Genomic DNA, 20,893 nt, shown 5'->3' on the forward strand with positions numbered 1-20,893 from the left:
TTTTTTCAGTTCGGTAACTTCTGAGAAAAATTCCAATCAACTGATTTTTTTAAAAAATCTATTCATTTGACTAATTTGATTTCCATGGAATTAATTACTTAATAGTGTTATATAGGAATAGGTAAATATACGCTATTGAAATCTAAGAGTTGAAAAGAGTCTTTCTGCTGCTTTATAAGTTCTATTAAAACGACTAGTTCTGGGCTTCTCTGCTTGCGCAGTGGTTAAGAATCCACCTGCCAATGCAGGGGACACAGGTTTGAGCCCTAGTTCCGAGAAGATCCCACATGTCCCGGAGCAACTAAGCCCGTGCGCCACAACTACTGAGCCTGTGCTCTAGAGCCCACGAGCCACAACTACTGAGCCCACATGCCACAATTACTGAAGCTCAAGCGCCTAGAGCCCATGCTCCGCAACAAAAGAAGCCACAGCAGTGAGAAGCCCGCACACCCCCAACGAAGGGTGGCCCCCGCTTGCCACAACTAGAGAAAGCCTGTGTGCAGCAACAAAGACCCAATGCAGCCAAAAATAAATGATAATAAATAAAATAAATATAAAAAAAATCTTAAAAATGACTAGTTCTATATTAGTAATAACAAACACTAGAAACTAAACTCTTAAATTGTAACATTTCCAAAGAGATCCTTTAAAGGTAAGTATGACACTACTTAATTTCCAAAGAGGTAGTTAAGGAGGCTTAATATCAGATTTATAAAGATGCTCTGAATATATTTTGTGAATCATGATTTGGGGACTAAATTTGCAAAATCCAGACAAAAGAATATTCAAAATTACAGAATAAAATTACCTTAAAACTGATGCTCATTGTCTGATCTTAATGGCTGTTTAGAATTTTCAGAATCAGTAAGGAACCCCCAAACTCATTTTTTTTTCCTAATGGATTTAACCCTACCCAGGGTCACCTACAAATTTATTCCGGAGTTTATTGAAGTCTTCCATTTGTTTTAATAAATATAATTATACAAAAGTCCTGGACATATTTATTTAATATTTTTAAAAGGAGACTAGGATGTCAAGGGTATTTTCTCTGTTTCATTTCATTAACATAAATCACTCTGGTTAAGATGAAACTCCCTACACATGAACTGCATTAAAGCAACTCTACCCCTTCGGAGGAAAGTCGGAGTCAGGCCAGCTCAGGGCCCTGCCTCAGTCCCGGTTTTGAACACGTTCACAAACAGGTGCAGACCCTTCACACCAAAACCAATAGAAAAGTGTGTGCTCCCCATGTAAACACTGATTGCTCGTCCCACCCGCACTTTGTTTTGTTTGAATTGACTTTATTTTCCCTTGATGAATCCTGTTTATTTAGAAAAAATGTCTGCCTTAACATACACTGGAAAGAGAGAAAAAAATCCTTTACTTTGATCTCCTTGGCATGTGCCCTAGGATGAAAAAGGTATCCCAGTTGAATTTTTATGTCAAGACCATCCTCTGTCAGTGCAGTTTCTCTATGAAATTCTCAACCTTTTTAGAGTTTCTCTGCTTCCCATCCCTAGCTAGCCTAGCTAGATTAGCCACTAAGTTTATCTGAGGCTCATTACATGATATGTTGTACATTGTTTCATTCTAAATAATGGCAATACAAGGCATTAGGGTTAAATAAACCAAGGCATATTTACCATCAAACTAAGGAGATTAATTTTCAGAGTCCCTCATTCACATGAACCCTTTCCAAGGCCTTGTACCTATTTTAAATTTTTTTCCTTGGTATTCTTTCTCTGAAAGAGAGTACTCATAATCATAGAAGATTGAATGAGACCCATAAACTGAGGTCTGACTCTGAGTAGAAATGATAGCATGCCTGTGTTGTGTGAAATCATCCTTCCCTGGACACCTGCAGAAGCGGGGGCTACTTAGAAGGCTTGAAGTAGCATCTCTTGCCCTTATCTGTGTTCTCCTACTGCATGGTCAATATTTTATCCTTTGTTGATTCTCTGTCTCATAGTAACTTTCACTCCCAACTAGGATTGTATACTTCTCCAAGGAAAATGCTGGATACTTCTGCATTTTCCTCCACAGCAACTAGCCCAGAGTTGAGCCCACAGGAGGTCAGTTACTTGTAAGGCAGCTTTATGCACATCCATACCTATGACCGATACCTCAAGCCCCAAAGGCTGAATTAAGAAACTGATCAGTCCATCAGAACACAATTGTGCCATTTTTGCACCCCTCAGCAGCCGTGTCAGGAGAGTTGTATCTGGGAATAAGTTTCCAATAAACCTCAGTTTCTATGGTATTCCCCCCACAGGCATATATCTGCCTGCCAGAAGGGAAGACGGCATTGCTGAGTGGCTGGTATATTTCTAAAAATATATATATTTCTAAAATAAGTATATTTCTAAATCCATTCATGTTTGTCTTGGGAATACACTTAGATTCCCATTTTGAATGAATGGTGAGCGAACATCCAAGCTTTTGTTCTAGCCCTGACACTAACTTCCTGTGTGATCTTCATAAGTACCTTGTCCAATTCATAAGGATGTCTGAGGACAAATAAAACATTACAATAGATGCAGGGCTTTTGAGCTTTGGGAAGAAAGATACTTCTTTAACATTGGGCCCAGGAAATATCTACTGACGATTCATGGAGGAAAGCATCCTGTAGGTTTATTCTAGGGAAAAATTCTTCCCTAAACTGTCATTTTGTGAAGAGAAGTGTCACACTTCTGCCTCTCCCAGAACAAGAAGTACAAGAGTCCGCATTACATGGAACACTGCACCTTCCAGCCACACCATAGTTTCCCAAACACATCCCATACTTGGCATGTTGGAATCAGGGTCAATTCAGCCAAGGAAAGCTGCATTCTTTTGTTATTCAAGAAAATCATTTTCTCCTTTTTTTGAATCTATTAAATGTCACAAAGGTTTGTGTGTCATACTGTTATTAATGACTTCTGAATGCTTTGATATAAATAATTTTTTGGTTTATTCTTGTGTTCTTATGCAGGCGTTTTTCTTTCACTTATATAATTCAACCTACATGGATATCCTAAAGACATTGGTTGAGCACTTAAACATCCAGTAAAACAAAAGAGCATTTTAAGCAAACAACTAAGGACTCTGCTGATTTACTGCTCTGATAGCCCTAATTATCTTTTGAATAAATATGTGATAACCATAGCTGTGCTTTGATAAAGTTCAGGACATATGTACATCTAGAAATATTATCTTTGGAAACAAAATGACATTACCACACCATGATACCCCAGGATCCACTCCCAAAGCCACTTTCTTTTTTAACCAGGAAAAGTAATATAGTTTAACTCTTATTGTCTTATTTCAGGGTGTGCTTTCTTATCATGAAAGGTATTTACTTAATTGAAACTCTTCTCTTATTGACATAAAGATAAACTAATTTACCCTCTTCTCCCTCCGCAAAATGTAGTCATGAATAACAAATGAGGCTTTAATATTTCTTAAGTCCATAAATGGATTTACCCATAAAACCAATTATGTGTTCACACTGCAATTAGTTGCTAATTTTAAGAGTTAAAAAAAAAACAAATCCATGTTTTTAATGTGTCATATCTGATCTAATAAGTTTGGGAGATATGTGCACATATTTAAACTGAAACAAAATACACACAGTGACTGTAAAATATCACCAGTTTGCTATAATTCTGAATGGCAGTAACGTTACCCTAAGAAAATTCACTGGATGATTTAATAGTGATATCAAAGGAAACTGACCCTCTTTTCCCTTTTCCCTCTCTTGTTGATTCTCTGTTTCTCATTCCTTCTTTCTTTGTCTTTATGACCATGTGTTATCTAAGAACCATCTAGATGCAACCAGTGAGAAATGGAGAAGACAGTCTGTAGAATATGGCTCACCCAAGTACTCAGTTTATCTGATAATGAAATATTATATATTGCACTTATTTATATTAGATTGCTGGAATCTAAAGGGTAGATATATTTTACTTACTTTTATATTACCATGTTTATTTAATTAATAATGAACTGTCTAAAGTGCCAACTAACTTTGCTCCCTGTATATCAGGATTTCCCAAACTATGTTCTATGGAATGCTAGTTTCTGTGGTATTTGCAGTTCTTTTGGGGGAAAGAAACTGGGGAAATGGAGAGTTCCATGCTCAAGTAATTTGAGGAAATAATGTGTTAAATAATCTAAGATTTCCTTACTACTGGAATTCTAAAACTCTTTAATATGCTTTTGCAAATTATCAAGAGGAGATTTTTCACCAAAGGATATTTCTTATTGGTGAGAAATGCATATTATTATCCCCTGTATCTCGTGTTTAGCAGAACGTAGTGTGGAAAATACTTCTACTGGTATCTCAAATTTAGAGCTATTATTGGACTGTCTTGCTCTCCCAGATCTTTGTGATGCCTGTCTTACTCTACTTAGGCCACCATAACAAAATACCATAGACTGAGTGGTTGAAACAACAGAAACTTATTTTCTCACAGTTCTGGAGCCTGAAAGTCTGAGGTGAGGGTGCCATCCTGGTTGCATCCTGTAGAGGGCTCTCCTTCTGGCTTGCAGATGGCCACCATCTCGCCGTGTGCTCACAGGGCCTTTCCTTGGTACGTGCATTCAGGGAGAGAGAGAGAAAGCTCTCTGGTGTCTCTTATAAAGACACTAATCTCGTCAGACCAGGGCCCTGCCCTCATGACCTCATTTAACCCTAATTACTTCCCAAAGGGCCAATCTCTAAATACCATCACATTGGGGGTTAGAGCATCAACATATGAATTTGGGGGGGGACAAAAGCATTCAGTCAATAACAGTGCCTAATAAAAAAAATATATTTTGAATTAGCTGAGTACTCTAAGACTTTTTTTTTCTTTTGATCTGAGCTGACATGTTCATTACTGACAAAAAAATCTGTCAAGGGCCTCCTTAATTTCTCTTAGGAGGTTAGGAAGTGGACGCTCAGTCTCGTTTTCTCAATACTGCTTTCCCTGGGTTCTCCATATGGTTACTTAGGCCCAGACACATCATCCTTGTGGAGAGCTAATGCCCAGTCCAGCCTACGCATAAGAATACTCAGATAGGAGTACGGGATGCATGGTCCCCAGGATCGTGTGGGAGATCAGAACACACTAATGTCAAATTAACAGAAATAAGGTAAAAATAGTTAAGCTTTTATTTCAAAAAGAGCTAAGTCAGATGGTATCACTCATGACTTTCCTACCCAAGACGTGATAAGTAGGGCAGGAAATAGGCCTGAACTCCACGTCCCTTGGCTTTCATAGCATGACCAGATCTCCTTGCCGGAGAGGGCTAAGGCTTGAATAATTATTAATTCGCTAAGATGCATAATCCATCTTTACCAAATGGACCAAAAGCAACAGAGCAGCAGCAAGCTTGCAGAGGACAGAATGCTTGGTGACACTGCAGCCAACCCCTAAGAGGGAGACTTCCTCATTTCTGCTTCTTGGCTTTGAACTGGATTGAGAGCACTTTTGTATAACCCCTTTGTGAGAGACTCTAGAAGCTGGGATTTAATTTTGTAGAGTCTCCTGAGGGGTCTTTATTCCTCAGGGTGTCAGGACAACTCTCACACCACAGGAGGGTTCCTCACTTATTTCCACTTCAAAGGAGCATTAATAATCATCCTCCTTATTACAGAATCCAACCAGACCTTTCTGGTGTGATGATTAATTGGGAGGTGTTACTTTTTTTTTTTTTTTTTTTCGTCCAATATATCAGGTGCAATCATTTCAGCCCCTAAAAATAAATGTTCTCTCTGCAAAAAAACAGGAACAAACAAAAATGTTTTGAAAAGTAATCACTTGTTTAAAAAATGGAAATTGGGCTTCTGTGTTGTAAGGAATGTATGGGCATAACGGTGAAATCCAACACTGGTAAATGATCTGACTACCTCAAAGTGAAGTTTTTGCCTTCCTACAGTGGCCTTTAACCCTGCCCTTTCCTCCAATCTGAGAAGAGCTGATGTTGATGGAACATATAATGGCCCCTTTCCTGTGTAGTAAAGTCAGCAATAAAGCTTAGTAATTAAGGGTACCAGGGAGGCCCAGCCCAGCAGGCTAGTGGTGTGGCGAACACTTTTAGAACTTCAAACAATATCAAAGTCACTAAGAAGCGGGCCTAGCTCCATTCTGGTTTGAATTAAGCCTCACTTCCACACGCACTTTTCAAATCCAAGCTCAAACAAGAAAGCCACGGCCTTCTGGATTTCATTAGAGCCAATTATCTTATCTGTTTCATCTCAGACCTGACCCTAAGGCTGGCAAACAGCTATTCAGTGCATTTGTGTGGTTGTTTGAGAAAGCCTCCAGTCAGCCAATGGCCTGAGGACCTGCTAATTAAAACACCGTTGCCCCCTGCCTCTAGTGATTAAATATTTTCAAGCTTTTGTAAATAATTTTTCCATTCTTTGCCCCAAGCCTCAAAGGTCCAATACATGCAGTAATTTATTTAGTTTGTCAGAGAAGACTGTTGGAAATAGGGTCATAATGGAACCTTTGGAGACTTTTATATGTCTTGGTACTTCTGAAAGTGACAGTTTATAAACCAGCCAAATGTGTATACTGTTCTGATGTAATTATGGCCTAATGGCCTTTCTCCTTTTGAAGTGATATAGTGTATAACAGGCTTACATTTTGTCAATAATCATATTTCCTCAAATGTCAACATGATATCTAGCATTGGAATTTAATGAGATCATTTAAGTCCTAGAAATTGTATCAAGGTACATTGCCTTCAAGCTTCTTGCCTGAGGGTGGGTCACAGTCAGGAAGACTAGCTTGGGAAGAAGACTAATCGAATTCTTGCTTGCTCTTTGTGGCAAGGACCTGCTAGAGAACACTGAATTCTTTCCAGAGCCAACTTCTGAGAAATCAGTGAGTGATATGATGATGCCACTTCAGAAAAGAAAATATTCAGGCAGAACATTTAGAATTAAAATCATTAGATTAATAACTTTTTCCAGACCTAATTTATATTCAGAGTGATCTGAGAACTTCAGAATGATACTTATCTTACAACCGGATTGTGGGGAGGGGGAGGACATTAAGAACTTTCTTTGTAGCCGCGACGTACACTACAGCATACATGGGTTTGCTAAACACCCCAGGAAGCCCACCACGGCCCTCCTAACACATGGACTTCCCTGCCCCCCAAGCTCCTTGGGCGTGACCTGGCCATGCGCACCAAGGTGCATGTAACGCCAGACTAGACCTCCTCCTGGACCAAGACACAGACAGAGCAGCGGGTGAGCATACACAGCAGACAAACACCTCTCTTCCCTACTGCCCTGGGCACAGACATTCAAACTCACAGCTCTGCTGGCCAGTGCAGTCATGTTTTATGGGAGGAAAATAAAAATCCGGGGTTTTGTTTGTTGTTCTTGTTGCTCTTTTTGAAGTATTACAAGAAAAAATGTTGGCAGGCTCATTAGCTGCATCTTGTGTTCACTAACACACTTATGAAAAAGAGCTATGGGACGGAGCAGCTCTGCTTCTGCTGTTCTTAAAATGACACTTCGGTCTTATCCTAAAGAATAGGCTTTTAATAAAAACATCCACCAAAGGCAAACAATTAAACAATATATAAAGCACCAGGGGGCAACCTCGTGGTTCAGTTACAGTCTGGAGCCATACCAAAGGAGAGTATGTGGGTATTTTACAAGGAACAATACACTTTTCCAAAGGTATTATAAAACAACAAAATTTTAAAGTGGGCCTTCAAACTTGGTACAGGATTTCATGCTCAGCTCTGACAATGGGATGATCTTTTTACATTCTAATTTCTTCAAAAGCATGTTTAGAGAACTGTGTCAAACATTATGTCTATATATCTATATAGACATATCATTGCTTTTTTAGAAGACACAAAATAGTAATTTGTTTACTTTCAAAAAATTGACACTAGTAAACTAACAAGTGAGTGATCCTTCTTTCATTATTATTATTTTTCATTTGGATCCTGTATTTGATTTGTATCAATTGTCATATCCTCAAATAACTAAACTAAGGGCAATATATTAAGCTTCTGACAGACTTCAGTCTTCTGAGTAATTTAGAATTTAATCAGATAACTAAACTGAATCAATAAAATATGACACACCCCAGATTTTATTATTTCTGTCCCTGCCTTTTTCACCTGCTGAGTCACTTGGAAAAATTATGTTTATTGCAGAAAAAGGCATCACTGAATAATTTCTGCAAATGTATTTTCAATTTAGAAGCCCTGGAATATGAAAGGGAAGTGATAGTATCAGAAACTTATACAAGGGAGAGGACTTGGGTATACAAAGCAAAGTCAGAGGCCCAATGTGGCAACTTTAACATTTAAGAGACTTTTTCTGAAACTGAAAGCACAGAAGATCAAGCTTTCTTTGGGCTATAAAACTTTTAAATTATAAATCTGTGCCAGCTCCATTCTTAATCTGGATTGTAAATAAACTCCCCTTCACATCTTAGCTTTCACTATTATGAGTAAAAATGCTCATTTGTTTCTGAAATTCAGTCCATTTCAGTAACTCCAATATTGCTTGAATTTCAAGAAGTTATGAAACAACAAAAAATATACATCCTAGGTGAACCAATATTTTGTTTTCAACTACAACAATATATATCTTTAATTCATAAGATAATATGTAGAGGCTATTTTTTGACGGCCATTTCTGCAATTATTTTGGGATGCAAAATATGCCCAAGTTGAGATGCAGATGGATTTAAGATTCTGCTGAGATTGAAAGGTGACTCACTCATCCATCTCCCCCCTTCTCCCACCCACTTTTTTTTTTCTTTTGGATAAAATGTCTAATTTTTTCTCCTGAGGCTCAGACTGTGTATTCTCAAAACTTTTTTTTTTGGCTGCCCTGCATGGCTTGTGGGATCTTAGTTCCCCAACTAGGAATCAAACCCAAGCCCCCTGCAGTGGAAGCATGGAGTCCTAACCGCTGGACCGCCAGGGAATTCCCCTCCCGCCCACTTCTTAAATTGCAAAATATGAATTATAATGGCAAAAATGTTACTTTGCTGAGCCTTTCCTATTAGGAGTTATGCAGTCTATAAGCCTGCTGACCTCCGTATGGCTTCACAACAACAGGGCTGCTCTTTGGAGTAGAAAATGTTTAGACAACAAATACCCAGAACTGGGGCGCCCATAAGAAAGATGGACAGATTTATAAGAGTTACAAGGACAAGCCCTCACCCTTCTATAAAATTGCCAGAGGAGTTTAAATGTCTATATAAATGGGAACAAATGTTGACAAGTTTCATCTACATGACATCAAATCATTGGGATGAAATATGGAAAACTGAATCTATCATTCAGATACCTGATGTCATGCAAAGACCTGGACTACTATCTGAAAGTCCTGCCTACCAGAAAATGGTGTAAGCTTCAGCCCTGAACCTCAGAAGTAATACCTGAACAGACTTCCTATTGAACACGAGTTTCCCAAAGTGGACCCTTTTACTTGGAAAAGTTAATAAGTAAATTTCTATTAGTAAACATTATATTTATCTAGTTCAGAAAAAAAGATTACAAATTTACATTTATGGTATATTAAAACAAACTTCTATCTCTTTTTTCACATTATTTGTCATCTCAAACTTAGTTACAGTAAACTTTAGGTGTGAAATCATGGAAATGGAGGGGAACTATTCAGTTTCAAGAAAACACATGAAGAACAAAAGGCATTGAAATTTGGTTAATAAATAGTTGCTTAATGAAATACAGGATAAGTGACTTTTATTTGGTTTTATCTTACCAGTAAATGAAGCATAATCTTAAAATATTCACTAAAACTGTGAAAAAAGTGTGACTCCATAGTTTATTAATTATATTTATCTTCCATTCTGGCTATGTCATATCATAATTAACTGCACACCAATTCCATTACTACTAGATGAGATGATTTAAGTTGATGAACTGATCTGAGCTGCTTGACAGTCCAAAAGATCTGCTATTTCTGGCCTAAAAAGCTTCACAATAATATTTCGTAGAAAACTTTCATTTCCTGATATCTCTGAGTATTACACATATGTTGGGAGGATTTTGTGCAAGGCAAGGGTTTTGTAATCCACTGTTCCATCTTGAAAATAAAAACAAATCATTTCTAGTCACGCAAACTGCTTTCTTTCTTAGAAGTGCTAGGGAAAAGTTAATAGAACATAGCTACTCTTTTAATTAGTCCTTATTATTTGGAAAACTGTATAATTGCTACACAAATTCCTGGAAATTTCTGGCTTTAAAACTGTTCTAAGTCAGAAGGGAAAAATGTTGTCTTAAAATTTTTACAGTTGATCTGACCTTTTAAAATAATAATAAAAACTATGCCTTGCATTTGAACTATTTTAAACAGTTCTTCACAGAAGATAATATAATTCACATTTCAAAACTTCAAGCACTTCAAGATACTTCCTGGACTTTTTACCTGAGTTCTATACTGTCTAATAATATCATATCTCTTTGATGCTCAGCTCAAAAATGAAGTTTGCAAGTTTCCCAAGGAAGACAGGTGTGCATAAGATCAATTTACTCCCAGGGTCAAAGAGCAAAATTCTAAGGGTATCTAGAGACACACACCTATAGAAATTGTAATTTTTTGATGAAAATTGGTACAATATGTTGCACAGATGAAAGAGAAAAAATTATTCTTAAACTATACTTATTGCTGAAACTAAAGAGCAGATAGAGCTGACAGCTTTCTAAAATTTATTCCTATGGATCTTTTTCTTCTGACCTATTCTGATAAAACTTCTTGAAACATCTCTACATGCTGAATATAAAGAACAGAATCTGCACAATGAATAAAATTGTAGATCACTCCAGCAGTAATTTCATATATATTGCTCTTCATTGAAATAAAATATCAATAGTGAAAATCATTACTGCTTTGTTCCCAAGATTGATTGACAAGTTTGGATTTGAAGCCCACATCTTCTTTATTAGCCAAGTCTTGCAGAAAGAGAAAATGTGGGCTTGATTTGTGAGCTATGATAAATGGTCTGGGAAAGATGGTAGTAGGGCCAATTTGATATGTACAGTATTTCATATTGGCAAATTGCTTCAAGAAATTCCACCCTCTTTCCCAAAATGTCTTCAACATCCTTGGGAAAATACATACTATCATGAGCATAATATATTTGGTTGTCATTAACAATTGAAAATCCATTTCAAGACTGGGAAGCATCAACCACAGTTCTTATAGACAAAATAAGACCCCAAATCATTTTGCAGTATTGAGTATGATTTTTAGATGACAACAAATCATTCTTTATTTCAAAATTGGATCTAAGCATTCATTTATCAGTCTATGTTCTATTAAAATTTAATTTGGGTTTTCTCAAGTTCAATCACATACCCATTCCAAAAATATCTAAATGTGTACATAATAAAAAAAAAATTTCTTTTAACAAAAAAGGAAAAAATATATTTTCCACTGTAAACAGTCTCGTTATCAAAAGGAAGAAAAATTATAGGGGTGTTATTTCATAGGCTTAGTGTGGCACATGAGGAAAGGCACAAAGAGAAGTGGCTTGGAATTATTATATGATACAAGGGTAGTGAGAATCAGGAAGTAATTTTCAATTTTAAAATAGTATTACCAATTTAGATGTCGAAGATAAATGCTGGATATACTAAAATGCACTGGCAAAGAATTTCTCACTTTATTATTGTTTTGTTACCCCTACTCTTGACAGAGGAACTATAGTTTATAGCTTAGGGCCAAAGGAGTACTGTCTCTACACTCACACTTACTGCCACCCAGTCCCTGATCACCGCTAACCAGCTATGTGACATCAGGTTAACCAACCTACTGAACTCAAGGGGGGCTTGGTATCCTCATCTGGAAACTGGGAGCACTTAATTCAACAACTTGTAAAGATGAAAAGAAATGAGCAACTAGCAAAAGTCCTCAATGAATTTCTATACTACTATGATATTATTATCATTATGTTATTATTTTTATAATAGTTTTACTTTCCATTCTCTTACCATGAAATTTCACTAAAATATGATAAAAATAAGAATAACCATAAAAATATGTACTTAGTTGTCATTACCAACGAGAGAACATAAATATTTACTATGATCCCATCTCATTTCTCAGACAGAATTAAGCAACCTCTAAATTTCAGTCTCTGCATATGACAAGACTATTTAGAAGTCAGTGCTCTAAAATTAGTTATAACAACAATGATATGTTTGATAAAACAAGAGAAAATAAAATATTGTACTTATTTATGTTCACTGCCCAAAATTATCTACTATCATTCCATGGTAAATTCAACCACTCTAAGAAAACTCCAAGCTAACCATTACTGACTAGTTGTCTGAGGAATAGCTGCTCTATGAATATGACAATTAAGGGCTCTATTCTCTGCTCTCAAGTTAAATGTATATGTTTCTATTTTTGCCGCAAACAGGAGAAATCATAGGAAGCTCTATTTTAAAGATGCTGTATCTACAATACAATTGACAGTGTGACAGATGAACTGAGAATAGATGTTATCTAGTCAAGTTTCCAGTCACAGTTTTGTATCAATGGATTTTAAATTTGCTTATATCATTAAAGCAAACAGGTATAAACCAAAGACAACGGAAAGAGATATAGGCTGTTTGGGCTCTTTGTATATGTCCAACTGATTCAGCTGCTTTGACTTCATAACAAATATGCTAATTTTTAAGCATTCTATTGGTTATATGGTCAAAGTATTTTAGCAAAGGCTACATTTGCAAGTACAAAAACATTTTGATTAAAGAGATACTTCATAAGTCAATGAAAAGAAAAAACAACTAGTTTACAATAGAAATAACAACATATATTTTGACTAGATATTTATCTTCTAGATTAGATAACTCGCTCAATCCCTCTTTTTCAGTTGTCATACTGACAACCTTGGTGAAACAGAATCATTCTGTTTAGGAGTTTTCCCCCAGAGGTGAACATGCCCGAAGACCTGATATTTACAGACCCTTTGTATTTGGAAATCCTTACCATGAACAAATATTAATTATGGTAGCTACAGACTATAAACACGTTGGCCTGGAGAGCAGTAATTTTTTAAAAATCACAACTTGTTTGCATCTAAGGAACCGAGATCAACAGCTCTAAGCCACTCTCTTAGCTTGTTCTCAGTGTGTGCCAAATGAGTCATTTATTATTTCATCAATACCTTCCAAATGTAAAGGGCTTACACCTATTTTTTGAAATTAAAAATCCACAGAGATCGTCATTCATTCACTCATTCATTCATTTATTTTTCTATCCAATAAAATATGCATAATATGAGGGACTACTAATATTTTATTTCTACATTGGAAATTGCTACTCTTTTTTTTAAACACGTGGAGATGTTTTCCTCATTAGATTCAATTAGAAGCATGAGATACATATTATCTTGCCCACTATGAACAAACTACTAATACTGTTAAAATTACCATACTACCCAATGTAATCTATAGATTCAGTGCAATTCCTATCAAAATACCAATGGCATTTTTCACAGAACTAGAAAAAATAATCTCAAAATTTGTATGGAAACCCCAAAGAGGCTGAACAGCCTGAAAAATCTTGAGAAAGAAGAACAGAGCTTGAGGAATCACTCTCCTTGACTTCAGACTATTATAAAAGCTACAGTAATCAAAACATTATGGCACTGGCACAAAAACAGATACATAGATAAATGGAACAGAATAGAGAGCTCAGAAATAAACCCAAACACTTACGGTCAATTAACCTATGGCAAAGGAAGCAAGAATATACAATGGAGAAAAGACAGTCTCTTCAATAAGTGGTGCTGGGAAAACTGGACAGCTACATGTAAAAGAATGAAATTAGAATACTCCCTAACACCATACACAAAAATAAACTCAAAATGGATTAAAGACCTAAATGTAAGGCCAGACACCATCAAACTCTTAGAGGAAAACACAGGCAGAATACGCTTTGACAGAAATCATAGCAATATAGTTTTTTGGATCTGTCTCCTAAAGCAAAGGAAATAAAAGCAAAAATAAACAAAAGGGACCTAATTAAACATAAAAACTTTTGCAAAGCAAAGGAAACCATTGACAAAATGAAAAGACAACTAACTGAATGGGAGAAAATATTTGCAAATGTTATGACCAATAAGGAGTTAATATCCAACATATATAAATAGTTCGTACAACTCAACATCAGAAAACCAAATAACCTGATTAAAAAATGGACAGAACTGAATAGACGTTTTTCCAAAGAGGACATGCAGATGGCCAACAAACACATGCAAAGATGCTCAACATCGCTAATCATCAGAGAAATACAAATGAAAACCACAATGAGATATCACCTCACGCCGGTCCGAATGGCTATCATCAGAAAGAACACAAATAACAAATGTTGGCAAGGATGTGGAGAAAAGGGGACCCGCACACACTGTTGGTGGGAATGTAAATTAGTGCACCCAATGTGGAAAACAGCATGAAGGTTTCTCAAAAAATTAAAAATAGAACTACCATATGACACAGCAATTTCACTCTTGGGTACACATCCAAAAAAACCCAAAAACACTAATTCGAAAAGATACAGGCACCCCGATGTTCACAGCAGCATTATTTACAGCTGCCAAGATACGGAAGCAACCTAAGGGTCCATCAACAGATGAATGGATAAAGAAGATGTAGGGTGTGTGTGTGTGTGTGTGTGTGTATGCACACAATGGAATACTACTGAGCCATAGAAAAGAATAAAGTTTTGTCATTTGCAGCAACATGGATGGACTTGGAGGGCATTATGCTAGGTGAAATAAGACAGACAGAGAAAGACAAATATTGTATGATATCACATACATGAAAAAGCTAAAAAAATACAACACACTAGTGAACAGAACAAAAAAGAAGCAGACTCACAGATATAGAGAACAAACTAGTACTTACCAGTGGAGAGAGGGAAGGGGGGCAATTTAGAGGTAGGGGATTAAGAGGTACAGACTACTATGTACAAAATAAGCTACAATGATATATTGTATAACATAGGGAATATAGCCAACATTTTATAATAACTATAAATAGAGTATAACCTTTAAAAATTGTGAATCACTATACTGTACACCTGTAACATATAATACTGTACAAAAAATAAATTCTCTTATATAAATAACCACTTTAACATCTATAGAACTCTTAAAGAATTAATCTTTAGAAAAAATGTGTCCAGCGCTCATCTAGGGATTATGGATAAGACAGAACCACTGGAACAATATTTTGAAGTGATTGGAACAGAAGCTGCTAAGCAGGCATTCAGCAAATTTGTCGAATGAAGAGAAGACATTTGAAACTGTTATAAGCAAATGAATGGGTGTCCAGAGTTCTTTGTGAAGCATGCTCCTTGAGGGACCAAGAGATAGGATTCATGCAGGTCCCTCAGGGGTTTCCAGTGCTTCTACTGTAGTGTATTACTCCCCCTTTCTTCTCTGATTTATTTATTTATTAATTGATTCATTCGGCCAGTATTACTTAATAGCTCTTCTCTGCCATGCTGTGGACTAGCCATTTGTGATTTAGGTTTGGGGTAGAAGGCCTTATGTTTCAGTATAAGTTCACTATGCTTTATCACACCTTAGTCTTTTAAGTCATGAACAGTAGAAGAGAGTAGCAGTGTGGTGGTATAGAAAGAGCATAGATTTTTAGAGCCACATCATGGCCCTTCCATATAGTAGTTCTGTGGCTTATACAAACCACTTAAGAAATAGCCATGATGTCTATAAAATTTATAAGCTAGAACCTGGCATGTAAGACCTTAACACAAATACCCATAATTATTTAATAAAATGATAACCTAAGAAATATATTTTAGGTGAACATAGAAGATATTTAAAATTATTTGAAGATTTTTAAAACTCTTGAGAAAAATCTGAATCATAACCTTCAGTTATTTCAGAGATGAATGATAACTACAAGGAAGAAACAACGAATTATCTGAACTAATTTAGATATTCTATTATATTTTTAAAACTATCTTTAAAACTTACAGCAAACATGAAAATGTTTGGTTTGCCTGCAATTTTTTTTGCCACAGAGAAAAACACATAATAGAGACCACAAAGGCAATATATATGCAAATTTTAAATTAGCAGCCATCTTATATCCTATTACAAATGGAGTTTCAGAGAGGCTTTCCTTACAAAGATACTTATCATAGTCCAGAAACAATTAAAAATTGAGAAAAAAGAGAAGGTACCATTTACTCTTCTCCCAACCTCTGTATTCTGCACCCACGCACAGATGCCAGAAAGAGCTTTAGTTTCAATACTTAGAAAAAGGATTATATTAAGAAGGACATGCTTATAAAATAATACTACATTAAAAATTATTTGGGAGTCTATCGCACTAGAGCCCAAAATTAGAAAGAAATTTATATATTTAGATGGGCATTCTTTGCCTGCAAAAGACTTTATGAAGTATGATCTGTATACCTGCCATGCAATCCCACCCTCATGCTCTTGAGCCCACAGAGCAAGATCATTTTATGGTTCCATGCTTTTCACAGTCTATTCTCTCTGCCTAGTATGAATCCCCCTACTCCAATTCTTTTACCCCTTGAAAACTCCCACTCATCTTTGAAGGCACAGGTTGAACAATACTTGATGAAGCCTTTCCCGAAACCCTTCAGGAAGAATTCATCATTTTATCCTATGTCTAAGGACATCTGTTCACTAGAACAATAAGTATCACTTCTATTATGTTCCCTGAGAGCAAGCTGGCTCTAAATTCCAAGTGCTCGCCATTGTTCCTGGCATATACTAAGTGTTCAATGAATATTTTTTGAATGAAGGACTTACTTTCTTGATTCCTCCTTCAAAAGTTTACAAGTACTTCCAGTTATACACATTGAGCAGCAAGCAGACATGGTATAGTACAGTTAAAAACTGACAGAATTATTATAGTTTAAATCTGGTTCTTAAATAACTATGAACATTAAAAGTCAGAATTTTACATTTCTGCAGCCTAGCTAAATAATGCTGCTTCTCCTCTAATTAAGTCTGGATATGGTGACCGCACTGGGAAGTTTAAAAAAGTTTTCTAAAATAAAGTGTCCACATTCCAGGCAAAGAGAAGGTGCCATTCTTGGGGACGTTCAAGGAGCACTTGATTCACTTACCATTTCAGTAAAAAATCAATAATGTACACTTAATATCTGTTTTCACATTATTTAATGAAATTGTTGTGTTCAAAGGGGTTCTTTTAAAAAAATCTCATCTACCATTAACTTTGTCATGAGAAAACAAATAGATACAAAATATTAATTATCCTTCCCTGCTGTGAATGCATAATGCATTCTTATGTAAAGCTACAGTAACACAAATAGTATTATGATAATAAAAAACTAGTAATTCTATGTTGCAGACCAATGACTATGATCATATGCTATAGTAAAGTTGAGAACTTAATGTGTGTACCATGTAAGTTACTAGGTCAACTTGGTAAACAGACAAATAAATTCATATGTGAGATAATATAAAAATCTATTATCCCATTAGAGTTCCTTAAAAATATTAATAATGTTTTGTTAAGTTGCAAAAATAATTCATAATATTGAAACCCCTATAGTTTCTTAATATAATTGTTTACTTTTACTGCTAATTAACGCAAGATATCTTCATAGACAACCCAAGTCAAAATAAATAAACTCATTTCACCTATTTTTTTCTATAAATAGTAAAGATACATGTACTATTTATAGAACATGTACATTGTTTTCAAAGTACAAATCTGAAATATGAGAATTTTTCTCAAATATCAAGACAATATATTTATTTTAATGTAAATTCTTAAAAATAGCAATTTTCTATCATTTTTCCTGGGCCTGTTTTCAAATGAGAAATGACTCCCAAAGGAGAAATTTAAGTATGAATGATACAAAGGACAACAGAAACCCATCAAAACTTTACTGATTAAAAAATTTTCTTATGTATTTCAGATGCGTTGTCGACAGGATTTTTCCCTTGGGAATTTATAATTGGTAAATTAGCCAAAGAAAAGAATGCTTCAAAAATTTCTTATCATGCAGTTGTTTGCTTTTGCTTCAAATAAACAAAACATCCAAAATTCACGCAGTACCAATAGGTTAAAATCTCCTAAAATCTTGCAAGTGAGGCACATATTGACATAATCTGCTATTTCCCTTAAAACAGAGACCTTTCCAAACAATGAACAAAATTTTAATTCCAGAGAATAAATGCCTTAAAAAACTATATCCAAAACAAAAACTTTTAATTTATTGTATTTCTTGTTTCAACTAATTTTTAAAGCTCTTTAGAAAAAAAGTAGCAATGTGTATATATTAATATACACTTTAATTACTGCCTACATTTTCTAAAGAAACTGGCAACAACCAATTAATCAGTTGGTGTTTTAATGTGAGAGGGAAAATACACATATTATGAGAGGGAAAAGCCATTTACTTAACCATGAAATGAGATTGCCTAGGCCAATGTTCCTTGGAACTAAAAATGCCAAGTGGTGCTAAATGTAAAAATATGTGCAAAAAATTCTTTAGTCCAGTGAAGTTTGCGAAATGTCTGTTCAAAAAAGTTAAATAGGTAGTGAAGGAATTCCCAGAGCGGTTAATACGCTAATGTCCATTATAAATCACATCATATGTCATAATAGGCAGAATTTTCCAGAATACTTAATAATAAAATCTTTTTTTCCCCTTTTTTTTTTTTTGCAGAAAGAGGGGAACATGCCTGGCCATTGGCGAACATACCTATATAACTACAACTAGGTCTTGATGTACCTTTTTTTGGTACACACACTCCTTAAGTGGCTTTGTAGCAATATTCAGGTCCCTCAAACCAAACATTTTTTGGAGCTTTAATAGAATGACTCCTTTAGCTACTTTACCTTAGTTAGAAATTTACGTTTCTCTTTTACATTTGGTGTTGTTTCATTTGTTTTCTAATTTTCCACTTTCAGAGAAAGAAGTACCAACCTGAACGCTTCAAGGTACTCAGTATCTCCCATGGGGGGATCAAGGCCACCTGTCCAGGCAATATTTATATTGTATCCTTCTCCAAGGCCTGTTCCAACCTAGGAAGAGAAAAACCACACCACAGTGGGTAGAGAAGAGCACAGGGAAGAAGCAAGAAGAGAGGAAAACAAACACATGTGAGCTCTTGAAGTAAACATCAAACAACATGTCAAATCAGCCAAACTTTGCTTGACAACCAGTGCTCTGGGTTATGCACTTGTTCTGCACTGGTTCTTGGTCCCGTGGGACAATTCAGTAATCTCGTGTAATTTAAAACACCAGCAAAGGACAAGAAAATTAGGGGTAATCATGCAATGCAATTACCTGAAAGATACAAATAAAAGTGGGGCTCTAAAGAAATAAACCGAACCTCATTTGGGGCTCCACTGCCAGGGAAAAAGTTCCCTTCATCATAGCGATGGAGTGAAATATACAGGATGCTGGGGTCAGCATAAAAGGCCTGCTGTGTACCATTTCCATGGTGAACATCCTACAGGGAAAAAAAAAAAAAAAAAAACAGATGACAAATACAGTCGCGTCTCACTCTGTGTGGAGACAACTTTTCTAATTTCTAGTTCCCTGTCTTTCTACCCCACCCTCCTTCTCATTTTCTGTCTTGTATGTCCCTCTTTCTTTCTCCTGTTCAGCTTGCTTCCACACCACCCCCTTTACTTCCTGAACTTTCAGGCAAATTACCCTTTAATGCACTCATTTTTTAAACTGGCTTCTAAAAATCAGGAAACCACAGCAAACATGCCCTGGAGACTCCAGATGAGCAGTCATTGAGAAAGCCCAGTCCTTTGGTACAATTAGATATTTATACACCGGCCCTTTGTACTCTTTGCTTCAGTGATGGAATCTCGCATCCTGTTTTATGGAGGAATTTTATGACTTATTAACTGCCAACAGTTCATAACCCCTTAGGCTTAATTAACTAGCCTCATTGGCCTCTGAAGAAAGACTAATGTTTAAACTACAAACTAGTATTTTGCAGAAGGATCTATGGCTTACAGAGCATTTTCGCAATTCTTGACAGAACACTAAACATACGTGTACGCATTGATTTGCCAAGTCCCACCATTAAGGTCAAAGGCTTTGCAACCAGCTGAGTAAATTGGCTCTCTTGAAGCGTTCAATTCAGTTAGCAGTCCCTCAGCAGTTAGAATGACTTCAAAAGAGATGCCAGATGCAAAAAGGACTTCATACTTTATTTTGGTAAAATCGTGAAGGCAAGAGTCAAAGACACAGGAGCGTGAGCTCATTAGCTATTAAATCATTTGGGCGAAAGCAGAAAGATGGCATGAGCCTTTATGCAATCTTGTCCAATTTGCCTAATTTTAATATTATATTATGGCTCTCTTCCCAGCCTCCTTCTTCCTATATTTTCTTTCTCCACACCACTCCCCCTTACCACAGGAAAAAAAAAGGGCCTGTTTCATTAAAATGAAAGAAAAAAAAATTCTTAGGACATCTGTATTTGATAATGATTCAAAACTTAAGAGTTCTTTTTTTCTAATTGTTTTATGATATAAACATGACGGAATTGATAAAAGATATAGGAAAAATAAAACCAATAGCATTTTTAAAAACGTCCTTACTAAAAGACCCCAAGTGTTAAGAGTCTCAGTTAATATGGTTCCTAATAGCTTCTGAACAAGATAAAATAAATGACTCATAAAAGTGAATAACCTATATATTTGTATTTAATATAATATTACTGCTACATGTGTAACATTTATAGTTTCAGGTTCTGTTATAAAAAAGTATTGGTCACTTGTAACTACTTACTTACATTATACTTTATTTTATATCAGTAAGAATCACACTATTTTCAACAATGATTCCTACAATTTTTGAGTCAGGTACCATATTAAATATCTTGCATAGATTATTTAACATTTACATGAGGTA

General features: G+C 35.7%; 1 protein-coding gene across 13 annotated transcripts in view; it reads right to left on the reverse strand.

The window, feature by feature from the left end:
* HDAC9 (histone deacetylase 9) overlaps positions 1–20,893 on the reverse strand; it is a 1,001,951-nt gene that overhangs the window by 179,215 nt on the left and 801,843 nt on the right. For 12 of the 13 annotated variants that reach the window (XM_068550546.1, XM_068550536.1, XM_068550537.1 and 9 more), the window contains 2 exons: positions 19,353–19,472; positions 18,944–19,041 (listed from right to left, as the gene is read on the reverse strand). In XM_068550546.1, the coding sequence (XP_068406647.1) occupies positions 18,944–19,041; positions 19,353–19,472 (218 nt within the window). The remainder of the gene's footprint in view (positions 1–18,943; positions 19,042–19,352; positions 19,473–20,893) is intronic. The other variant, XM_068550547.1, reaches the window with a different exon arrangement.

Source organism: Eschrichtius robustus, chromosome 8, assembly GCF_028021215.1.
Source record: "Eschrichtius robustus isolate mEscRob2 chromosome 8, mEscRob2.pri, whole genome shotgun sequence".
Taxonomy (NCBI): domain Eukaryota; kingdom Metazoa; phylum Chordata; class Mammalia; order Artiodactyla; family Eschrichtiidae; genus Eschrichtius; species Eschrichtius robustus.